This window comes from Culex pipiens, chromosome 1 (assembly GCF_016801865.2).
Source record: "Culex pipiens pallens isolate TS chromosome 1, TS_CPP_V2, whole genome shotgun sequence".
In the NCBI taxonomy this organism is placed as follows: domain Eukaryota; kingdom Metazoa; phylum Arthropoda; class Insecta; order Diptera; family Culicidae; genus Culex; species Culex pipiens.
The window spans coordinates 68621922-68646857 of record NC_068937.1 but is presented as its reverse complement, the minus strand read 5'-3'; the positions used below and the strand labels follow the sequence as shown (position 1 = coordinate 68646857).

General features: G+C 42.9%; 2 protein-coding genes across 2 annotated transcripts in view; both read right to left on the bottom strand.

Moving 5' to 3' along the window:
• LOC128093327 (uncharacterized) overlaps positions 1–24936 on the bottom strand; it is a 481727-nt gene that overhangs the window by 282090 nt on the left and 174701 nt on the right. The gene's annotated exons all lie outside the window — the stretch shown is intronic.
• On the bottom strand, positions 20034–21029 carry LOC128093326 (craniofacial development protein 2-like). Its single transcript, XM_052709735.1, has one exon. It carries the CDS (start codon positions 20895–20897, stop codon positions 20064–20066), a length of 834 nt encoding a protein of 277 aa, XP_052565695.1. The 5' UTR covers positions 20898–21029; the 3' UTR covers positions 20034–20063.

Sequence of the window (24936 nt, the reverse complement as noted above, 5' to 3'; positions counted from 1 at the left end):
TTGCTCGGAAATGGGCGATGTACATGTTGGCTGGTATTTCTTTCTCGACCTCCATGTAAACGCCACGGATGCCGCTGAACACGTGGTAGCCCAGGTCTTGAGGATACTTCTCCCGTACGTGTTGCCGAATCTTCCCGAACTTACTCAGCGCCATAGCGATTTCCTTTACCTCCGTCTCCGGTGGCAGGTTGAAAAGCCGGATGTATTTGAACTGCCTGCTGGCCAACTCCAGTTGCACCGGTTGTTGTGATCTAGACCAAGTTTAGATCGGATAAATAACACCCAATACCAAACTTCGATGGTTTCCAACTCTCTTTATTCTCCGACCGTCCGCTCCTCGCGTACCACTCACAACGTCTACACGCTAAACCCCGTGTACCCATCTTCCTACTTTTATTTACACGGTAGATCTCTACATTCCTCCCTTTCCACAAAATAGAATTTAAATTACAATACAAATTTTGAATTACAAAGAACGTTAATAGCCAACATTGAAGCTGTCAAGACTATCCAGACTTATTGCTCTTACTATGATAAATTAGTACTAGTACTTGAAAGCGACATCTATATCTCAAAACAGGCAGCTCAACCGCAGCTAACATCTGGAACAAGATACTGGCCACTCCGTACCCTTAATTATGTTCCAGTTAATTCAAACTCCCAGGTCATCCGGTGATCCTTTACCTCTATTGCTAGCGTGCCTGAAAAAGAGAATCTTTTATATTTCCATGTATTTAACCTAACTCATTGTACTTCTCTTTTGTCTTCACTGAAGAATTGAAGAATCTATTTTGTCTTCCTCGTTGGTCACAGATGTGCTTCAGTGATCCAGTTGGATCACGGAAAACCTTCAGTAACTCTAACTATGTTTATCCTCTCGTCTCCTCCTTTTTTCTATGGAGAAGAAATTAAACTTAACCAATTTCAAAAGTTCAACCTTCTTGAAAGTTCTCTCTAAGTTAATCTCAACGTATCAGTTGTTCAATTTCTAAAAAACTATACGTATTTCTCGTATAAACCTTTTTTTTCAAAGATCACAGTGTTCTCTACAAAACTGTTAATACATCAATGCTGACATACCTCTCTTCCATAACTATACAAAATAAAATACTATATTTAGTTGTTCTTCTAAATTAAACAGACATGGATCATGCGGCACCTATCACAATTCAATGTTCAAACAATCAACATTGGTTTAACAATTTCCGATGATTAAATTTAACCCTCGTTGAACATGACATAGTATATATTTCTAAACTTAACCAATAAATTTCTTAACTGCAGCACGTATTTCAGAAACATGCACCATGACACTATTCCATCCTGCAATTTATCGAGATCTACTAAACCGTACAACCCTCTTTTAACCCAATTTGTTTAACAGTAACTCTGTACTACACTTTCTCCTAACACACTACTTGATACATTATCCTCTTGATGGACTCATGATGTACCCTCCACAGTTTTCCAATTACTTTTGTTGATTATTACGAAAATATTTCCACCGAACACCTCACGGTGTTGGGCAAACGTATAATTTTTCCAACGGTCTAAATCCGATAACATGTGCACCTACAAATACCTCAAGGTGTTGGACAAATATATCATTTTCATCAAAACGGTAGAACCATTTAGTTTTGAGCAGTTGAGCAGTGAGCGTGAAGTTTTTCACGGTGTCTAACGAATATATCATTTATCCTTACGGTGTAAAACCGAAAATATGTCATCCGAAAAACCTCACGTTGATGGGCAAATATAACTCTTCTCAAAGTGTAAAACCCTTTTTTTTTTTTTTGGGCACCGAAAAACCTCACGGTTTCTGAGAAATATATATAATTTTTTTTTACTCATGGTGTAAAACCAAAATCATGTATACCGACAACTTCACGATGTAGGACAGATATATCATTTTTCTCAAATCGTAAAAACTTTTAGTTCTGAGCACCTCACGGTGTTGGACAAACATAATTTTTCTCAATGTGTAAAACCTTTTGTTCTTGGGTGCCGAAAACCCTCAGGGCGTCTGACAAAATATATATTTTTCTCACGGTGTAAAACCGAAAACCCTCACAGTGATGGGAATATATACTTATTCTCAAAGAGTAAAACCATTTTGATTTTGAGCACCGAAAAACCTCACGGTGTTTGACAAATATATCACTTTTTCCTCGCGGTGTAAAACCAAAAATATGTCCACCGAAAAACCTCACGGTATTGGACAAATATATAATTTTCCTCAAAATGTAAAATCTTTTAGTTTTGAGCATCGAAAAACCTCACAGTGCCTGACAAATATATCACTTTTCCTCACTGTTTAAACCGAAAATATGTCCACCAAAAAAACCTCACGGTTTTGAACAAATATTTTACTTTTTCCTCACGGTGTAAAACCGAAACTGTGTGCACCGAAAAACCTCACAGTGTCTGACAAATATATATTTTTTCTCACGGTGTAAAACCGAAAATATGTGCACCGAAAAACCTCACGGTGTCTGGCAAATATACGTTTTTTCGTCATGGTGTAAAACCGAAAATATCTGCACCGAAAAACCTCACGGTGTCTGACAAATATATAACTTTTTCCTCACGGCGTAAACCTGAAAATATGTGCACCGAAAAACCTCACGGTGTCTGACAAATAAACGTTTTTTTTTCTCATGGTGTAAAACCAAAAATATCTGCACCGAAAAACCTCACGGTGTCTGACAAACATATTACTTTTTCCTCACGGTGTAAACCTGAAAATATGTGCACCGAAAAACCTCACGGTGTCTGACAAATATATATATATATATATATATATATATTTTCTCACGGTGTAATACCGAAAATATGTGCACCGAAAAACCTCACAGTGTCTGACAAATAGATGTGTTTTCCTCACGGTGTAAAACCGAAAATATGTGCACCGAAAAACCTCACGGTGTCTGACAAATATATCACTTTTTCCTCACGGTGTAAACCAGAAGATATGTGCACCGAAAAACCTTACGGTGTCTGACAAATATATCACTTTTTCCTCACGATACAATACCGAAAATATGTCCACCGAAAACCTCACGGTATTGGACAAATATATCTTTTTTCAAAAAGTGTAAAATATTTTAATTTGCTCACCGAAAAACCTCACGGTGTCTACCGAATAAATCATTTTTCCTCACGATGTAAAACCAAAAATATCATGAGTATATTTTCAAAAATACCTATATGCTATGATTTCTCATGCAGATAGGACCTAATGGAAATTTAATAAAGATATAATTAACCGCTCAGGTTACAATTCAATTCAAAATGTCCAGAGTGAACTCTACCTAATATTGAACGAAACTAGTACAGCGGATAATACTTGTATTATTTTTATAATCACTTGAAAAGCTAATCAACAACTCCAGTGAGCCCACACATTTATTTGTACATGTCAATCATTGAGAAGAACCGAATCTACTTAATTGTTACCGTAGTCTCCCCCTTCACTTAAAAGAGAATAAGAAACTTACGCTTGAGACACCCATGGCCCCTCGTTTCTGAACAGGACCGTAACATACCATCAGCACCACTGATCTTACGTTTCAACGCTCTACCCCAAAAAGAAATCACTAACAAATCTCAAATTTGAAACTACTCCAAATTCTTTAACAAACCACATCTTTTCCGAGATGAAATTCTCCTAAAAGTCACTTGCACACCCGTGCACATCCCCCTTTCACAACAAAAATATTTGAATACCACTTCATAGCTTGTTTCTGTTGTGCCTGTTTCACAATAATATTCTATGCAATTTTGAGTATCTAGACTAAAATGTATCTGAAATTGAGTAAGACTGGTAAAGCGTGTACTTTCCATCAATGACAGCTCCAGGATTGCTGATTAAACCGGGCCCTCGAGATAGCGAAACAAAACATTAAACATGCTCAAATTCACTGTTAGTTCTAATAAATATTATACTTAACTTTCACCTCGTCGCCAAATGTTGTGATCTAGACCAAGTTTAGATCGGATAAATAACACCCAATACCAAACTTCGATGGTTTCCAACTCTCTTTATTCTCCGACCGTCCGCTCCTCGCGTACCACTCACAACGTCTACACGCTAAACCCCGTGTACCCATCTTCCTACTTTTATTTACACGGTAGATCTCTACACCGGTGACCTTGACCCGTCATCGAACCGGAACCAATACTGATCCTCTACCGAGTTGCAGAACCTGTTGTAGCTGTCCTCGTCCATAAACTTGATGTAGAATTTCTGGTCGTTTTCATCTTTGTACACCGAATGTACGTCAGTGGCTGGTATCTTTACACCGGTCGACATGAATTTCAAGACCTCGAGGTAGGACGGCACCTTGGCACCGGTCGCAAACAGGATCTTCAGCGTGTTCTTTCGAGTCTCCATTTTGATCTTTCCGTTGGTTTTATTCCGCTTTGTTAGAAAGAGATAGATGGGTAACACACCCTGTGTGCACCACCAATAATCTGCTTGTACGCGCACTCTTCGAGAAACGTGACTTTACTCTCCGAAGTCCAAGAGCGAACCTCGACCACTTTAGAACAGTTTCAAACTAGGGTGTGTGTCTTAGATTGTTTTTTTCTGCTGTAGTTTGAGGTGTGCACTTTTGTATAGAAATTTCCACAACTTGCACGATGTGTGTGTGTGTGTGGTCCAATCCAATACCCGATAACCGGTAGCGAAATTATGGGAAAGTATAATTTGTATCAGACTTTGTATATGCCGAATGCTGATACAACTTATCTCAGTCCCAGGTATTAGGTGGTGATAGCCCTCGCGCTGCTTCCAACGACCCATTTCAGAATGGCAGAGATCCTAGCGGCCCAATTCCGAGGTCGTTGGGCATTGTTCGGTCCCGCCTTAACATAGAAGCAAGCACCAGACGGATCCTTGATCTATCTTAAGACTCCCAATCCCTTCAGGCATATCAGGGATCAGAGCGTATTTAATATAAGAAGAATACAACATGTTTTATAACCTTCAGATGGCCGATTGGTTAGAGTCCCAGACCATCAATCCAGAGGTGTGAGTTCGAATCCCACCTGATTCAGTTTCGTTTTTGTTCCAATTCCTGATTCCAAATTTCAACGGTACCGACCGGGATTTGATCCCTGAACCTTCCGCTTGTGAGGCAGAAGCCGTAACCATTAAGCCACGGAGCCGGTTAACTTTCCACAACTTGCACGATTGTCTAAAAATCGCTGCAATCTGCAATAATGAAAGCATTCGCTTCGGGACATTTTGTTTTACCGAACTTTTTCCTTTCGTTTTCCCGATGAATGTAAACAGGTTGCTACACAGCAAAAAATCCGATGGTAAAATCGCATGAAAAAGCATGCACAGGCACAGTCATCCCACATATTCGGAACACCCACAAATTCGGAACACTTTTGTGATAATTTGTCAATAGCATTTTCTGCTGGCAACGCTTTGGGATCTTCTGATCTCGGCGATGTTACATTTGAAAAAATGACTTTTGCAAAACTCACTGTTTGGTTTGATTCAAACAATGAGTAATGCCACATCCATGATGGAAGCTATCCAAATTGGATTAAAATTTGCGAACGATTTTGTTCTTATCCTGAAGTGTAATCATGGATCTAAGTAATTCCATCAATATTATGAATTTTAATGCTCGCTCTTTAAAAGCGAAAGAAAATGAATTTTTCAACTTTTTACGAGTCCATAACGTGCATGTTGCTGTTATAACCGAAACATTTAAAAAAAACTGGCACTAATTTAAAAAGTGATCCAGATTATAAAGTTAAAACTAATAACCGAATAAATCGAAATGACGGTGGAGTTGCAACAGTTTTCCACCGTAGCATGACTTATAGCACGTAACGTGACTTTAAGTTAAAGATTATTGAAAGTTTGGGCATTGAACTTGAAACTTCTTTTGGGAAAATTATGATTGCAGCTGCATATTTGCCTTTCCAATGCACTGGAGAGAATAGAAGTTATTTAAAAGGGGATTTGAATAAATTTACTCGGCATAGATCTCGATTTTAGCCGGGTCCGGTGGTTTAGTGGCTAGAGTGGTAGCCTCTAAACCCCAGTATGGCCTGGGTTCAAACCCAGACGGACCCGGTGGCATTTTTCGAGACGAGATTTGCCTGATCACGCCTTCTATCGGATGGGGAAGTAAAACGTCGGTCCATTTGCGTAACCTTCGGACGCCTAGAAATGAGCAGAAACTTGCAACAGAGCCCACAAAAGACCCGGGGGTCGTTAAAGTGGATTGCTTTGCTTTTTTTTTAGATCTCGATTTTTGATCACCGATGATTTTAATGCCAAACACCAATCTTGGAATAATTCAAAAGTTAATTCCAATGGTCGGGACTGGCAACAGCCAACAGTCAAGTGTTCGGGGCTCTTCAATCTTTTCGATTTTTACGCCGTATTTAACCGTGATTACCCGCGAGTTTGCTCCTCGAAAAACCCGCGAAGTTCATCTACCGGCAGAGTGCAGAAAGGTAAACATACCAACGCCGCATCGACCGCTATCGCGCACGGGAGCGTGCCCGGTGACGTCACCGATCCTTCATTTTTACACGTGTCATACCGTCCACGTGAGTCCCCAGTACGGACGAGACAATCAACCCGGGCATCCGGAAGCACTTCCGGCCAGCAGCAGCAGCAGCAGTCCACCAGCACTACGACAACAACCACTTCCAAAGTTCCCACCAGCAACGAATTTGAGATGCTGAGTGGAGATGAAAACAACACCGACAGTGACAGCAGCAGTGCTGGCGACGACGATGACGATGATGAACTTGCGCGCAAGCAAGGAAAGCAGAAAAACGGTAACTCTCCGAAGGAACGACGATCACCGGATACGTTGGCTGACGATGTTGACGAGTTGCTTGAGGGACTCCAATATTGTCTAAAAATTAGCAAAACTTCTGTGCAAGTGATTACCCACAAGAAGCTGCATTTCGACTTGCTGGTGAAGAAGTTGAAGTTGCGAAACTTCAAATTCTTTACATTTGACCCTGCAGAGAAGGTCCCAGTGAAGATCGTCCTTCAGGGATATCCGGACCGCCCGATCTCCGACCTGGAAGAACACCTGACGGGTGTCAAGGTAAAGCCTCGAGAGATAAAGGTGCTCTCGAAATCGACTACAGTGACTGGTACGTACACTTTGTGCCTCCTGTACTTCGATCGTGGGTCCGTTAAAATCCAGGATCTACGGCGGATAAAAGCACTGGACGGCTTTTTATTTAATTTTTCCTTCTCTTACCAAATCCATTGTTAGAATATCCAATTACATCAAAATGAATTATAGTTCAAATCATAGTTGAAAGGAACTCCAAAACTCTATTAGGTTATAAGAAATACGGAATTGTTAATTGATTATTAACTAATAAAATAAATTGAAATTGAAAAAAATTCCAATGGTAAAATTATATTCAGAGATTGCACTTCTGGTCTTTATTCGGTTTTATACCCGAATAAAGACCGAATACTTTCGGTCTCCTAAAGTCCAAGTCAAATTTGATTCTCCCATTATTGATGACGATCTTCAGCTTCTGATTCGTCTGAAAAATGTTCGCCGAAGACAGTATCAACGTTCTCGTGATCCTGCACTGAAGCGAATTCAAAAAGATTTGCAAAAGGTTATTGACCACAGATTAACTCTCCTGCAAAATGAAAAGTTCGCAAGAGATGTCGAACAAATTAAACCTTATTCCAAACCTTTTAGGAAACTTTCAAAGGTTCTTAAGAAACCTCAAAAACCAATCCCTTCTTTAAAAGATGGTGATAATATTCTATTAACTAATGGGGAGAAAGCTCAAAAACTTGCTCAGCAGTTTGAGAGTGCCCATAATTTCAGTTCTATTGAAGATCAAATTTCAATAGAATTTCGGAATATTGTTGAACCGTCAATCAGATGACGGTTTTAATACGGATCTGAATGAAATAAAATCTATTATCAAAAACTTGAAAAATATGAAAGCCCCTGGTGAGGACGGCATTTTTTGCCTTCGTCACCTCAAAGATGAAAGGCCATAAAATCACTCGAAAAATGAACTTCGTTACACGGAGAGACCGTGCCCAGAAATTTTAACAATTAAAATTGTTGATTTTACTTTCGCAAATTTTAACAAAAACGTACTTGTCACTGCCAATTTTCAGTTAAATTAACCAAAATTTAGTATTAATTTAAAAACCTGTTTGTTGAAAATGCTAAAGGCAAAAAGCTAACAGATTTCCCGAACTCGAAAGAACGTGCTCGACTGTTAGCTTTGGTTTTAGGAAAATCACAAAATTTGTTGGTTGAATAAAGTTTACATTTGTTGAATATTTAAAAGGTGAACTTGGGTTTGTTTACGTCTGTCATTTGAAGTCAGGATTCGAACGAGAGCGGTCGATTTGTTGAGTTTGTGTTGTTAATTATGAAGTGAGAAGAGGTGAAAGGTGAAAATTACGCTATTTAGCTAATGTTGAAGTGGCAAATCAAAGTGTTGCAACTGAGGAGGTGGAATTGGTGAGTAGGTTTGTTGATGATTTCTTTGCAGGTGATAAACTATGAAGAGCAAGAGGACGACTTTCGCCAGGAGGACCTCCAATGCGAGTGAGTTGAACACGTTATAAGAATGTTTGATGGAACGAGAATGGAAATGCGGGCCGACTCTTCACGGATAGAGCAGCCCGGGCAAATTTATCAAAATGTTGGTTAATCCAAGTAAGTATGGGTTTATTTTTGCACAATAATTTATCTAATGTGATTCTTATTAGAAAACTATCATTCAAAAGCTTCGTGCTTACAATGGATAAAATCTTAATGAACCATAATTTTTTTTCAGAATCATCAATTATAAAATACATAGCGATGCGTACACATGACAACATAAAAAATAGAGATGAAGTAAAATATAAAAAAATAAAAATATATAAAATATATAAAAGAAGATAATTATTATCTTGAAAGTTTTGTTGCAATACGACTGCTCAATAAACTGGTAAGTAAAACTCAAAATATTTTTTTCAGGAATCGGAGTACGTTGAATAAATTGAATCAAATGCAATGAAAGTTTGTTGCCAAAAGTAATTGTTAAATTAATGCAACCTTGGTAAGTAGCATTATTGATATTTCTTCTTTCCTCAATATAATTACATTTATTTACGTTCCTTTTCAGTTTATAGCCGAAATTAAGAATTTTGTATTAAATTACTAATACATTTCACATGTCTATTTGCAGCAAAAGGTTCGCTTTGGTGTAAATTCCACAAGAAAAATAAATAAACCTGAGACCGTTGTAGATGATGATGACTTATCGTATGATTTCACAGTGATGGTAAGTGAATACAACACTTCATTTTATACAACATAATAAAAATATAAGCTTAAACTAAATTTTTAATATGCTTTTTAATTTTTTTTTAGATTTATTTTAGGCAGATTAAATGCGAATATAAAAACACCCAGCATTAATTTGTGAGGCATTGTTATGAAATTTACTGCAAATTTAATAAAAATATTGCTAACATGAGTTAAGACGAGGTGGTTTTGTGCCTCTCTGAGAGAGTGTCCTCTGACACAACTCAAAGGGGCTTTTCCCCACCTCCAAATAAAAAAACAAAACAAAACAACAGCTAATTATTGACTACATGTACGAATATTTTTCTGTATTCAAGTAACACATTAGTTAAAAATATAGCAAGAAATTCGGCACAGCCTGTATCGTTAGATAATTAAACAAAATATATATCGACACTAACATAAATTATGTTTAATTAACACCTAAACTCCCAAGCTCGAGAAAAAGGGGGAATTTCCATACAAATTCCCCCTTTTTCTTGAGCTTGGGAGTTTAGGTGTTAAGAAATGTTTTGTTATAAACCACTAATAATTTGCTGCATGCAAAAATATTTCGGTTGATACAACGAAAAAAAAATGTTAAAAAATAGTTGAAAAATATAGTCCAGCCTGTTTTTTACAGAATATTCCACAATATTTCAGCTGAAAACAAAAAAAAAATAGTAAATTTTCTCAAAAAAATATTCTAGCAGTCGACTGCTAGAATTTTTTTTCGGCCATTTAACCAACCAAAATGGCAATTCCAACTATTTTTTTAGTTACTTTTAGATACTGGTGGTCAGCAATTTCGGGTTAACAAATTCAACAATCGATTGTTGAAAAAAGCTATGTAAAAAATTAACCCATACTTTTAGTTAAATTAACCAAGATTTTCTTAGATTTGCCCCGGCCGGTCTCTCCGTGTATGAACTTCGAGTTGTACCAAACTACAAACACGTTTTTCCTATTTAGTTGTTTAACGGGACTTCACAAATCATGACCAAACTCGCAGTAGTGGTTTGTGAATGGCCATTACTGTATCCTTCTTTAATATTCATTCTTACCTCTATCATCATTGGAATCTTCACTTGGAGGACCCTGTATTGCTCGTTGTGATGATATGTTTTGATGTGTGTTACTGTTGATATTGTTTAATCCATTTAAGGCAGCCAGACTTTGGGATGTACTCGCCGGACCAAAGCGAGGTCCCGTCAAAAACGGTCCACCAAATACACCGGGTACGCCAAATTGCAGAAAAGGCGCCCATTGTGGTACACGATTTCGAGGTGTTAGTTGTGCCGCCGCTGCCGCCGCATAAAGCTGTAGAGCCGGCTGAGAGCCAAGCGATTGCAAATTCTGCAACATACCCTGGTGCTCTAATACCATCATGGAAATATGTAATTAATTTGTCGTGTATCACTGAAGTTATTTATTTTTTTCATTAATTTATACACTTTTCACTGGCGCTATGGCTCTTTTTCAGCCATTGCTTTATTTGCAAATTTAACTAGATTATCACCCCACACTGTTTCATATTTTTCGTGTTTTCACTTTTTTCCTCGAACTATTATCTTTCTTTGACCTAATGGCTTACAATTCGATGTTGGCACTTGCACTGGTTTTGTCGATCATAAAACATATTCCCTCAATATCCCATGCATACATTAATGAGCAGTTTTCGAAAATCAAACGCACTATATCTTTCTCCAAGCCGTTTTGAGAGCATAGTTTTTTTTCCACACCCGAGTTTCTAATGTAGAACAAACAGTATAAGAATGACGCATTTTAAAGAAGTCCCGTAATCATCAACAAGATAGATACTGTACTAAATTAACACAAGATGAATGTGCGCCAACCACTATTCTATATGAGACTATCGAAACGATATTCGATTTTGTTTACAAAATAAACAAATTATTCCAGGATTTGCCAATATTAATACTTCTCCCACATGCAGTAACCACCAATGTATGCCGGAAAACTGAATCACGAACTGAAAATTCAATTCACTCGAGTTATGAAACTTGAATAAAATAGAATGAAAAAAAAAATAAACAAATGGGAGGAGCATCTTGCTACCACACCCCTATGTTGTCCAACCAATCACGATAGAGCATGTACATAAAACAAAAAACCGCATAAACATGGCTGAGGGTACAAACACTACTTTATTTTTTTGTTGAAGGTTTAACAGCGCTCAGAGAGCGTTAAAGAGAGCCTATGAAGTGGTTTGTGTGTACCGTCAGAAAGTGAGAGAAACACCTAAAGAAATTCAGATAAGCTGGGTAGGTCAATTAATGTTGGAGTATATTGTGACTTCCAATGACGGTAATAAATGCAAGCCCATTTCACGAAACACCAAACAGTTCTTTAAACAAAATTTAAGAACAAGCAAATACAAACTAGCTAGACTAACCCTTCAATACTGACACAGAGAGTTCACTGCAATTCTATATAGTCTTGTTGTACCCGGTCGGAAAATAATCTGGTAAATTTGAGTGTCTGGCGCAGGCGGACGTTTGAACGTTGAAAATCTGGCGGAATAACTCATAGCTGTCGGGCACAAAAATCAATCGGTTCAATCGGTTGAACCGTGCACGACCGGTTTGTTGCATATTCGCCAAAATTCTGGCAGCAATCTTGGGCCAGTCGGGGGGAAAATCTGCCAGACGTCTTGCGCAGCTAAGCGCAGCGCCCAAGACAAAACGCCCGCCAGGCGCCCCCCGTTTCCGTCTGGGTAGTTTTCCAAACTTGAAGAATAGATTAACTTATTGTGGTTTGGTTGAGCGTTTTAGCAGAATGCATTACTATTGAACGTGTCCGAGCGGTTTAAGCTTTCAGGATTTTTGTGATATTTTACTTGCAGAGTCCAAACAGATCAGTAAACTTCACATCTTTGTATATTACACTTTTTAAAGATTACATTTCTGCGGTTTTACAACACTCTTCACATTTTTGTCTATTAAAAGCTTTTACGCGCACGATCACATCACATTGCATTAAGACCTTCGTCGAACCAATTCTCTACGTTGAAGCCAGACTTGTCCTCCAGACCTCTGCGCCGAGCCATGCCAGACCCCGAACTCCTAAGTCCCGGGTCCTAAGCAGCATTAAGCAGAGTTAATAAACATCGGACTGGCAACACCAGTAGCCAATAACAACAAGTTTTTGCGCTGCGCGATTTTTCACCGATTTTTCTGATTTACGGTCGTTAATTAACCGCGAGTGTGCTCCCACGCGATGGGTAAAAAGGGTCGCGGCCGTGGCAACTCGAGTTCGGCTCGAGGACGCGGCCAAAACAGCTCTTTGTACCGCAACCACAAGAGCTCCTCGCCGGCGGCAAAAACACCAGCAATTTTGCTGACTTCGGCGGACGGTAAGGTGACTGTTTCTAGAAGCCCCGTCCGGACACGTGGACTTACCAACAAGCAGCAGTCCGAGTCAGCTTCCGGCAAGCCGCAACAATCGTCCGGAGCCGGTGGACCAGGTACATCCTCCAGCAAAACGGGAATCACAATTCCAACAACAAATTCGTTCGAGATGTTGACCGACAGTGAAGACGACGACAAAAGTACGACACAGCAGGAAAACAATAGCCCAGCTGCAGACGAGGCGAAGAAAGCACAAATGCTCAAGTCGACGCCAACATTTCAAAAAGCATCATGTACAAACCATGCGTTTTGAGAAAAACGCATTTGAACGTTGAGCATCCATTATCAATTCCCATTTTAATATAAAAGCAAAATAAGATGTTGTTCGCAGCGGACTGTATTTTTACTTCACTTCAGGCGGACTTGGGGAACCAGCTTTGGAGGGTCGGAAGTATCACAGGCAAAATCATTGTTCATCGAGCATTCGTTGGTGAAGGTTGTCTGATTCAACATGACTCGTCGCGTCCCGGCGCAAAACGCCGGCAATATCGCCCTACCTGCGGCTCAAGCAGGCAAAAAAGTGGGAATTTCCAAAAGGAAGGTTGAGGCCTCAACTGATGGCCAAAAACCGGGGATTTCCAAGAGGAAGGTGCTTTTGGAAGTGACATCGAACAGCAAAAAGACGAAAAAGAGCGACGGTACTGTACCGATGGACGAGGAGGAGGAGAACTCTTCGTCGCACGAGGAGCAGCTTTTGAAGAACAACAAGTTCGCTGGACTGCCTGACGAGGACCAGGTAGCGGAAGCAAAGGAGAATGAAGTGAAACAGCGAAAGGAGAAACTGCCTCCTTTTTATGTACGGCAATCAGCAGCAACGATCGACTTTCGAGCGGGGCTGGTTGAACTCATCAAGTCTGGGAAAGTCCAAGGCAACATTCGTCTGTGTCAGGACGGATTTAAGGTGCTGGTGCAATCCAGGCAGCACTATCAACTGGTCAAGGATTACTTGACCGAAAACGAGGCGGAGTACTTTACCCATGATGTCGCCATGGATAAGCCGTACAAAATCGTCGTCAGAGGTCTGTACGACATGCCAGTGGAGGAATTAGCTGCCGAGCTAAAAGTTTTGAAACTGGATGTATTGGCCGTGCACAAAATGAGCCGACGCAACAAAGACATCAAGTACCGTGACCAGCTCTACCTGCTGCATTTGGCTAAGGGATCGACGACGCTTCCTGAGCTGAAGGCAATCCGAGCGGTTTTCAACATTATCGTGTCGTGGGAGCGATACCGACCAGTGCACCGTGACGTCACACAATGCTTCAACTGCCTGGGTTTCGGGCACGGAGGTAAGAACTGCCACCTAAAGCGTCGTTGCGCCAAATGTGGTACCGATGCGCACATCACATCCCAGTGCATCCAGGATTCGCTGGTTAAGTGCCTCAACTGCAACGGTGAGCATTCGTCAACTGACCGAAAGTGCCCCAAAAGAGCTGAGTTCGTGAAAATTCGACAGCAAGCATCGACGAAGAATCAGCCTCAGCGTCGTAGAACTCCTCCAGCCCTGGTGGAGCAAAATTTTCCACCTCTTCAACCGCGACGCCAGGTCCCGAACTTGGCACCGTTGCCGTTGGATCCCAGGAAGAGAGCTGAGATGAATCAACCACGGCCGGGTTTCAGCCAGGAGCCGAGACCGTCACCACCGGGCTTCAGCCAGGAGCCAAGACCAACCCAAGAACCAGCAGTTGAGGAAAATGGTAACGATCTTTACACCTCAACCGAACTCCTCAATATTTTCAAACAGATGTCCGCTGCACTGCGTGGATGCAAAACCAAGACCCAGCAAATTGAAGTGCTGACCTCGTTCGTCATCCAGTATGGATCGTAGGTCCCTCAAGCTGCTGAATTGGAACGCTTGCTCCATTAGGAGGAAGAACTTAGAGCTGGTGGATTTTCTTCGCGAGAAGGAGATCGACGTAGCTGCCATCACGGAAACTCATCTGAAGCCCGGTGAAAAAGTTTATCTGCAAAACTACAAGATCGCGACGCAGCTTGACAGGACCACTTCTGGAGGAGGAGGTGTGCTTGTCGCTGTTCATCGTGATCTCAAGCCACGTCGGCTGCCACACTTCAAGCTGGACATCATCGAGGCCGTTGGGGTGGAAATTCCCACTTCGGTTGGCCCAGTACTCTTCATTGCTGCATACTGCCCACGTCAGGTGAATGCCAGAGATGGTTCAGCAGCAAAACTGAAGAGCGATATCCAGAAGCTGACACGGCGGAGCGCAAAGTACATCATCGCTGGTGACCTCAACGCGAAGCATGAAGTTTGGGGCAACAGCAGGAGGAATCGGAACGGAGTGATTCTGCACAACGATCTGCAAAACGGATACTACAACGTTGTGAGTCCGGATCGTCCAACGAGGGTGGCTCGGTCTGGGAATCACTCAATCATCGACTTCTTCATCACCAATATGGCTGAGAACGTGGCTCATCCTGAGGTGTTTGAAGAGTTGAGTTCTGATCACTATCCGGTGGTTGTGGAGGTTGGAGCTTCCGTTACTCCGCAGCGGCAACCAACCCGGAAAGATTACCACAACGTTGACTGGCAGCAGTTTCAGCAAGTGGTGGACAGCAACATCGACTATGATCAACACCCTGAAACTTCTGCTGATATTGATCGTTCGCTGGAGGTGATCCAGCAGGCTATCAACCAAGCAGAGGCTGCCAACGTTCGGGAGGTTCCTGTTAATTTTAAGGTAACTGATATTGACGTAGATACTAAACACTTGATAAGACTTAGGAATGTTTATAGGAGACAATATCAACGAACTGGGGACTATGACAAAAAGATTTCAGTAAACAATTTGAACAAAATCATACAAGACCGACTTGACAATATCAGAAATCAAGAATTTTCAAAACTTACATGCCAGCTTGGGAATTATTCAAAACCATTTTGGAGACTTTCAAAAGTTCTTAAAAATAAACCAAAGCCTATTCCTCCTCTTATTGTTGAGGATTCTCCTTTGATTACATCCGAAGAAAAGGCAAATGCACTTGGGCTTCATTTTGTTAGTTCTCATAATCTTGGCGCTTCCATGACCAGTCGTAAAGAAACATCAGTTGCCAATAGTATTTCAACAATCAATAACTCTACCTTTGAATTTCCTGCAGATTCCCATGTTTCTAGTGAGGAAGTCAAAGTTGCAGTAAAACAAATGAAAAATATGAAAGCTCCTGGCTTTGATAACATTTTTAATCTAGTGTTGAAAAAACAGAGTGATCAGTTCTTTCAACATCTAGCCAATATTTTCAATAAATGTTTGCAACTTGGTTACTTCCCCACCAATTGGAAACTGGGCAAAGTCATACCAATTTTGAAGCCTCAAAAAGATCCAACATCGCCAACAAGTTATCGTCCCATTAGTCTTTTGAGTAGTCTGTCCAAACTCTTTGAGAAGGTCATCTATTCAAGGCTTTTGGATTTTACCAACGATAATAATATAATTTTGAACGAGCAGTTTGGCTTCCGAAAGGGACATAATACTGCTCATCAGCTTACGAGAGTAACTAAAATCATCAAGCAGAACAAGCTTGAGTCTAAATCAACTGCTATGGCTTTGTTGGATGTTGAGAAGGCTTTTGACAATGTTTGGCATGATGGTTTGATACATAAACTGTATTTGTACGGTTTTCCAATGTATCTTATCAAAATTATCCAGCACTATCTTTCGGAAAGATCGTTCAGGGTTTTTCTGAATGGGATTGCTTCTGGATTATTTAACATTGATGCTGGGGTTCCCCAAGGAAGTATTCTTGGCCCACTTCTGTACAATATTTTCACATCTGATTTGCCTACTCTTCCTGGCAATGGTGTGTTGTCACTTTTTGCTGATGACACTGCCGTTATTTATAAGGGTAAAATAACCAGATATTTAGTTGGCCGTCTTCAGAAGGGTCTTGACGTTCTTTCTGAATACTTTGGCGACTGGAAAATTCGCATAAATGCAGCCAAAACTCAAACCATCATTTTTCCTCTTTCCAAATCGGCCAGATTTATCCCAAAGGATGATGTTTTGATTAAAATGAATGATGTTTCGATACCCTGGTCAAAGGAAGTTGCCTATTTAGGTCTCATACTTGACTCGAAACTTTTGTTTCGGCAGCATGTAGACAAAATATTGAACAAGTGCAGCATTCTCATCAGGTGCTTGTACCCTTTAATTAACAGAAAATCAAAGCTTTCTTTGAAAAATAAGCTAGCAGTTTACAAACAAATAATTTACCCCGTTATTGAGTATGCAGTACCTGTTTGGGAGTGTTGCGCTAGAACTCATAAATTGAAGCTCCAGCGTGTCCAAAACAAGGTACTCAAAATGGTTTTGAATGTTCCTGGCTGGACAAGATCAAGTGAGGTTCATGAATTAGCAGAAGTAAAAATGTTGGATCAGAAGATTCAAGAAAAATGTTTGAAATTCAGGGAAAAATGTGCTATTTCTGAATACCCCTTGATTCAAGGATTGGTTTAGTTTATGGTATGTTTAAGTTAGTTTTAGGTTAGGTTATGTTTTCTTAACATTTTTTTTTTCCTCAATGTACCTAGTGTTACAAAAATGATAAATCATATACTTTTAAAGTTATAAAAATGAACAGTGTTTAAATCACGAAAAGCAAACTAAAGCTGAAGAGCCACAGCTGACCACTTATTATGTAAACCAAATGTAATTATTATAAGAAAGATTCAATAAAGTATATTTAATTCAAAAAAAAAAAAAAATTATCACAGGCAAACAGAAAAACACTAGATTTCTCTCACTACTTCTATTTACTGAACTAAGTTAAACTAGGTGATAAAAACTAGCGTCTCTTCCGACGATCGCGACGAGGTGACTTTACGTCCGACCGGTTCGGCTGCTTGCGTTAGACTTGCTGCTTCTTCGAACGATCGCGCAAACTCGTCCGTTGCGCGCCAAAAAACTCTCCACTCTTCCTCGTCGTTCGGGTTGTCGCTCTCTTTCTAGCACCGTCGTCATCAACGGCGCGCTGTTGCCGCGCACATCGTTTGTGCGCTTCTTTCTCCCTTTCGGGCGTCGTCGTGCTAACTCGCGCAAGTCGTTGCGCGCGCTTCTTGTTGTTGTTGGCAACGACGCAGGCTGGGTTGCCACCTTCTTTTCCGTTCTCGTCGCAGCAGGCACAGTGCTGCCAAAATCAAACCAAAATTTTCTTCGAGCTGACCTTGTCAGGCTCGAACAGATGTTCTAATGATAACAAACGATGAAAAACGTTGCTTTTATTGATACTTGATCATTCAAATTCAATAAAACATTAGTTCCGTAATTTTATTAGAGAAAAACAAACATAGCTTCTTTTGAAATCACCAACGTCTATATCACCCTGCTGTCATTTTCTTCGCCGAATGTACTTACTTTACTTTTACTGCTCAGACAACCCCCAGGTCATGAGCTGTCTCCAGATGCGCTGCCACTGGACTCGGTCCTGGGCTGCTACTCTCCAATTCCGCTGCGGAACTCCCACACTTTCCAGATCTTCCTCCACTTGGTTCAACCACCGTGCACGTTGCGCCCCCCTCCGCCGCGTTCCAGCCGGCTCCGAATTAAACACCAACTTCACCGGATTGATAGTCTGGTTCGGTTGGCGCGCATCCAGCGCGTCCGGCATTCTTGCGACGTGTCCGGCCCACCGGATTCGGCCAGCCTTGGCGACCTTCCGAATACTTGGCTTGCCGTAGAGTTGTGCCAGCTCGTGGTTCATCCTTCTCCTCCATACAGTGTTCTCACGCACGCCGCCAAAGATCGTCCTAAGCACTCGCCGTTCGAAAACTTCAAGCGCTTGCAGGTCCTCCTCGAGCATCGTCCACGTCTCGTGCCCGTAGAGAACGACCGGTCTTATCGGCGTTTCGTACATGGTGCACTTTGTACGCCGAGAAAGATGACCAGACCGTAGGGTCTTATGGAGTCCATAGTAGGCACGACTACCGGTGATGATGCGCCTCCGAATTTCTCTGCTGCAGTTGTTGTCCGACGTAACCAACGATCCGAGGTACACAAACTCCTCCACGACCTCGAACTCGTCGCCGTCGATCGTCACGTTCGGTCCTATGCGAGCCCTAAGGGACTCGGTTCCTCCTGCCAGCAGATATTTCGTCTTCGCCACATTCACCTTCAATCCAACCTTCTCTGCTTCCCGCTTCAATTCGGTGTACCTCCTGGCCACCTCCTCGAACGTCCTGCCGACAATGTCCATGTCGTCGGCATAGCAGATGAATTGGCTGGATCGGTTGATAATCGTGCCCCGCATGTTGAAGCCCGCCCGCCTCATTACACCTTCAAGCCCAATGTTGAAACAGAGGCCGGAGATACCGTCGCCTTGTCGCAGTCCCTTGCGCGATTCGATCGGGTCGGACATCACCCCCGAAATCTTCACGCTGCACCGTGCCCCGTCCATCGTTGATTTCACCAGTCTGATCAGCTTCCTGGGAAAGCCGTTCTCGTACATGATCTTCCATAGCTCTTCGCGATCGACCAAGTCGTACGCGGCTTTGAAATCGATGAACAGGTGGTGCGTCGGGATCTGGTACTCGCGACATTTTTGGAGGATTTGGCGCAGCAAAAAGATTTGGTCCGTCGTCGATTTCCCCTCCACAAAACCGGCTTGGTACGGCCCAACGAAATCCTTTGCTCGCTCCGACAAGCGACAGAAGATGATCTGAGACAGCACTTTGTAGGCCGCGTTGAGAATAGTTCTCACATTCCAACTTGTCCCCCTTCTTGTAGATCGGGCATATTACTCCCTCTTTCCACTCCTCCGGAAGCTGTTCTGTGTCCCAGACCTTGACTATCAGCCGGTGTAAACAGGCCGCCAGCTTGTCCGGGCCCATCTTGATGAATTCAGCACCGATACCATCCTTACCCGCTGCTTTGTTGTTCTTCAGCTTCTTGATGGCATCCTTAACTTCCCTCATCGTGGGTGCTGGCTCGTCCTCGCCGTCCACCATACCGCTGACGTCGTTTCACCCGTCGCCCTGATACTCCGCCTCTGGGCCGTTCAGGTGCTCGTCGAAGTGCTGCTTCCACCTTTCGATCACCTCACGCTCGTCCGTCAAGATTCCTCCGTCCTTATCCCGGCACATTTCGGCTCGCGGCATGAAGCCAGTCCGGGATTGACTGAGTTTCTTGTAGAACTTACGCGTTTCATTGGAGCGATACAGCTGCTCCATATCCTGGAACTCCAACTCTTCCAGGCGGCGCTTCTTGCCTCGAAAGAGATGGGTTTGCTATCTTCGCAACTGTTTGTACGACTCCTTGTTCCCACGGGTGTTGCGCAGCAGCCACTTGTCCCGCGCTGCTTTCTTCTCGTCCTAAATCGCCTGACATTCCTCGTCGAACCAGCCGTTCCGTCGAACTCGGTCCACGTACCCGATGGCGCTCGATGCCGCTGCGTTGATGGCTGCTTCCATATGGCTCCAGCAGGCCTCCAGAGGGGCTTCGGCAAGCTCACCCTCGTCAGGCAACGCAGCTTCGAGTTCCCGCGCGTACTGGGTAGCGACCTCAGGATCCTTGAGCCGCTCCAGATTATACCGCTGCGGGCGACGGTACCGGATCTTGTTGACCTCAGACAGGCGTTGGCGCAGCTTGGCCACCACCAGGTAGTGGTCCGAGTCGATGTCCGCGCCATGGTAGGTTCTGACGTCGATTAAGTGCCGACCATCGATGAGAACATGGTCGATTTGCGTCTCCGTGTCGTTTGGTGATCTCCAGGTGTACTTGTATAGGGAGGTGTGCTGGAAGAAGGTACTACGTATGGCCATGTTTCGGGAGGTAGCGAAATCGATGAGTCGTAGGCCGTTCTCGTTCGTCTGCTGGTGAGCGCTGAACCTCCCAATAACCGGTCTAAACTCCTCCTCCTGGCCAACTTGAGCGTTCAAGTCGCCGATGACAATCTTGACGTCGTGTTTTGGACACTTCCTGTACTCGCGGTCAAGAAGCTCGTAGAAAGCGTCCTTGTCATCGGCGTCGCTTCCCATGTGCGGGCTGTGCACGTTGATGATGCTCAGGTTGAAGAATCGGCCCTTGATTCTCAACCGGCACATTCTGTCGTTGACTGGCCACCACCCAATCACGCGCTTCGCCATTTCACCCAGCACGATAAAAGCTGTCCCCAGCTCGTGTGTATCGCCGCCGCTCCAATACATAGTATACCCACCGAATTCTCGGTGGTCCTTCCCCGTCCAGCACACCTCCTGCAGCGCCACGACTTCGATACCGCGGACCCGCAATTAATTGTGAAGAATGCGGTCGCTCCCATCGAAGTTGAGAGACCTGCAGTTCCACGTCCCGAGTTTCCAATCCCTGGATCCCCGAAAATCGGGTCGGCGATTGGATCGGCTCGCATCTGGAGCTCTCTGCACTTGAGTTTTACGGCGGGTGCGTGTAGCCATCACCAACCCCCTGTCTCGCCGGAGGACCGTCGTACCAGGACTGTTTAGAGTCCCACCCTGGCACTGGGACTGTTAGTCAGCCGCTCCTAACCTGGGGTACAGACGCTGATTCGAGTCGCCCCTAACCTGGGGAACAGACGCTCGGGGGAGGGGGGGGGTCCTAACTCTACCTGCAGTAAGCCGCCCCTAACATGGAGAACAAACGCTTACCTCGACGATGGAGCAGGACACCGGTTTCTTTGAGCCGCCCCTAACCTGGAGAACAGACGCTCAAAGAGGGGGGGGGTCAACCTCTTCTTTGGAGCCGCCCCTAACGTGGGGAACAGCCGCTCACAAGTAGAAGGAATCGAACACCAGGTTGTTTTGGGCCGCCCCTAACCTGGGGTACAGCCGCCCAAAAACGGGTGATGGAGGGAGGTGTGGGGGGGGGGCGCACGCACGATTTGGGTTTTTGAATGCACTCTCGTTTGAAATTATTTTTCTTTTTAATTTTCAAAAACTTTTTGTTGTTGTTTTTCCTCGCACTAAATCTTCCACTCCGACCCACTGTGCACTATCGAGAATTTCTTCTGTATACACTCCCAAGCAGCACTACACCCAGCACGTTGACGACGACGACGATACCCGCACACAACACAAACGCCGTGCAAAAGAACGAAGACGACGACGACGACGGTATTGTACTTGCCACGCGGGGACTTTTTTGGTTCTTTGTTATGGCCCGATTTGATCTGCGAGTCGACCAATAAATTTGCAACGATTTTGGCCAATCTCACGATCGTCGCGCACGGCGATTCACTGCAGGTTCCGGAGTATCTCGACGGAATTTCACGCCGCGATGCACCGGTGTACTACGATTTTCGCGAAAAATTCGACGGACCGATCGGAGCACGACACTTCACCTGCTCGCACGCACACAGGGTAAAAAAAATGTACATGGCGCTTTGTTCATGTTGCTTTTTTTCGTCACGAGGTTCATGTAGTCTTTTGTTTGACAGATTGACAGGGCTATATAAACAGGGACTGCTGATAGCAGAGATTTTGTTTATGTTACTTTATTTAAAATCATGATTAAACAGACTTTACTGAAGTAACTTTTGCTCATTTTTGGTGGAGAGGTAGCTTATTAGGAGTACTTTCAGAATATGCAATAACCCAGAAAGTGTCAAAATGTACATGATGCCTTTTGAAATGTTACCGTCGAAGTGTGCTCTGCCTAGGGTTCGAGATAGGCCACCGATGATTCACGTCATCGACACACTAGCGGCCACCGTTGATGATTTATTGATACCGTCAAACGTTCAATACTTCATCAAGGTGACCAAGGTGGCGATGCAAGTTCTTGCGTTGGGCCAAGCGGACTACACCAAGGTTTTGGAGATTTTCAAGGCAGAGAATGTGAAATTCTTCACGCACGACTGCCGAGGTCAAAACCCGGTTAAAATAGTTCTACAGGGTCTTGGGGAGATGAGCATTCCTGAGGTCACGAAGGAACTCGAGGACTTTGACATTGCTCCACGCGAAGATAAGGTGCTCTCGAAATAGAGTACGGCAACCGGTACACATGTACTGTACCTATGCTGTACTTTGACAAGGAGACTGTCAAATTACAAGACCTCCGACAGGTAAAACCCCTTTCTGGATACATCGTGAATTGGAGGTTTTTCACGAAGAAGCCGAATGATGCTGCGCAATGCCACCGGTGCCAGAAGTTTGGACACGGGTCTCGGAACTGCAATCTGCCCCCGCGATGCGTAAAGTGTGGCAAGGAGCACAACACCGAAGGCTGCTCTCTACCCCGGAAGGCGGCTCTCCAGGATGGCGGAAACGCCGAAAAACACAAGTCCAGCGTGAAGTGCGCTAACTGCGGCGGCAATCACACCGCCAACTTACGTGGATGTACTTCCCGGAAGCTGTACATCGAGCAGCAGGAAAAGAAGAGGAAGCCACCTGCCAGATCACCGACAAAACCCGCGGCTGATCGCAGTTCGACGCATCCTCCTGCGAGCGTTGCAGCAGCCGGCCTAGAACCTGCCCCTGTGCAGGACAACGCTGCCGACGGTGACCTGTTCTCGCTGACGGAGTTCCTCATCCTTGCGAGGGACATGTACCTGACGAGACGCGGTTTCGGGGTTGAAAAATAAAACACTACTTGTCGCGTTGGTAGTCTAGTTGAGAGTCAGATATATTTCTATGAAATGTACAATTTAGGTTGGTTCAGACGAGAGCACTCATGAGAGTGCTGAGAGAGTGAGTGGCGCTGGACATTACAACTCCTTTTCCCTTAAAAAAAACTTCATACATAAATCGAATACACTAAAATGTGTTTAAAATCTTCTTATTTCTTGAAAGAAAATGAATTCCAACAAACTAAATTCAGTATGCTAATAATTAATTCCTAGCGCAAATTCACTTGACTAATTAAAAATATTTGAAATCCACTTTTTGTTTCTTCTTAATCTGCCTCGTAGACCTCCGGATCGGCCGTGTTTCTCATATCGGCTGCCGCTGATCAACTTCTTCCGACAGTGACGATTCACCCATCGGATCATCGTCGAAAATCGAGGACTCTGCTGCGAATCCATAAAAATCTGAATCATTGTCGGAATCGAGGGGAATGTCACTCCGCGATAACACACTAAAACGCACAAAAACGAGCTCGAATAGCATCAACGCTACTCATCGTGCCGAGTTTTCACATAACGCCACCTTAAAGCAAGTTATCGCAAGTTAACGCGCGTTAAAGCGAGTTAAAGCGACCAGCGTCTGCTCAACTTTTGAACCAGGGAAATATATCTTGCAACCTTGCCGTCGAGCAGTTTTTGGTCATGTTTGGCAACTCGGTATTTGTTTTTGTTTTTGTCAAGCAGTTTTGACAGAAAGAAAAAAAACATAGCATAAATTTAGTTTTTTTTTGTCGATGGCCGGAAAAGTTTGCTCCGGTGTGAACGCCGGCTCTACCATCCACAGAGCAAGGCGCACGGCTTCCGGGTAATGTTTTATTTAGCAGTGCGATTAAGAGATTTTAATTGTGATTCTTATTGTTGTTTTTTTTTATTTATATTTATTCAGTTTTTCTTTTCCATGTACATTCATTCAGTTAAAATATTATTGAGTGTCCAATCACAATCGATGACTTTTCACCTCAATTTTAAATACTAGCAACTTTCATTTATTCATGAAATATTGTAGCTTTCGCTATTCAGTGATTTCAAATGTAGGAGGTCCTACATGTACAAAAGGGAAAAGGGATACCTTAAAACTAACTTATAAACTATATAAAGAGCGGATCAATGCAGCTGAAGACTGCAATGATTTTTGTCGAAATGCATCAATTATCTTATTGGACATAACATCCAAAGTGTCAACTTCGGCTAATTGATGAAGTTCACTGGTGCTGAACCAGGGAGGAAGTTTCAGAATCATTTTCAGAATTTTGTTCTGAATCCTCTGAAGTTTTTTCTTCCTGGTTAAGCAACAGCTTGTCCAGATCGGCACAGCATAAAGCATGGCAGGTCTGAAAATTTGTTTATAAATTAACAGTTTATTCTTGAGACAAAGTCTAGAATTCCTGTTTATAAATGGATACAGACATTTAATATATTTGTTATAATGTGATGACTTTTTGGTTTAAGAAAATCAGCCCTTGGTTTGTGAGGGAAAATAATAAGTTGAGGTTTTGCAGCATTTGGAGTAATTTTCCATTCTTTCAAATAAGAATTGAAATTATCCAAGCTTTTTTGTAATCTTCTTGTGATGACACGAAGGCTTCTACCTTTGGCGGAGATGCTTG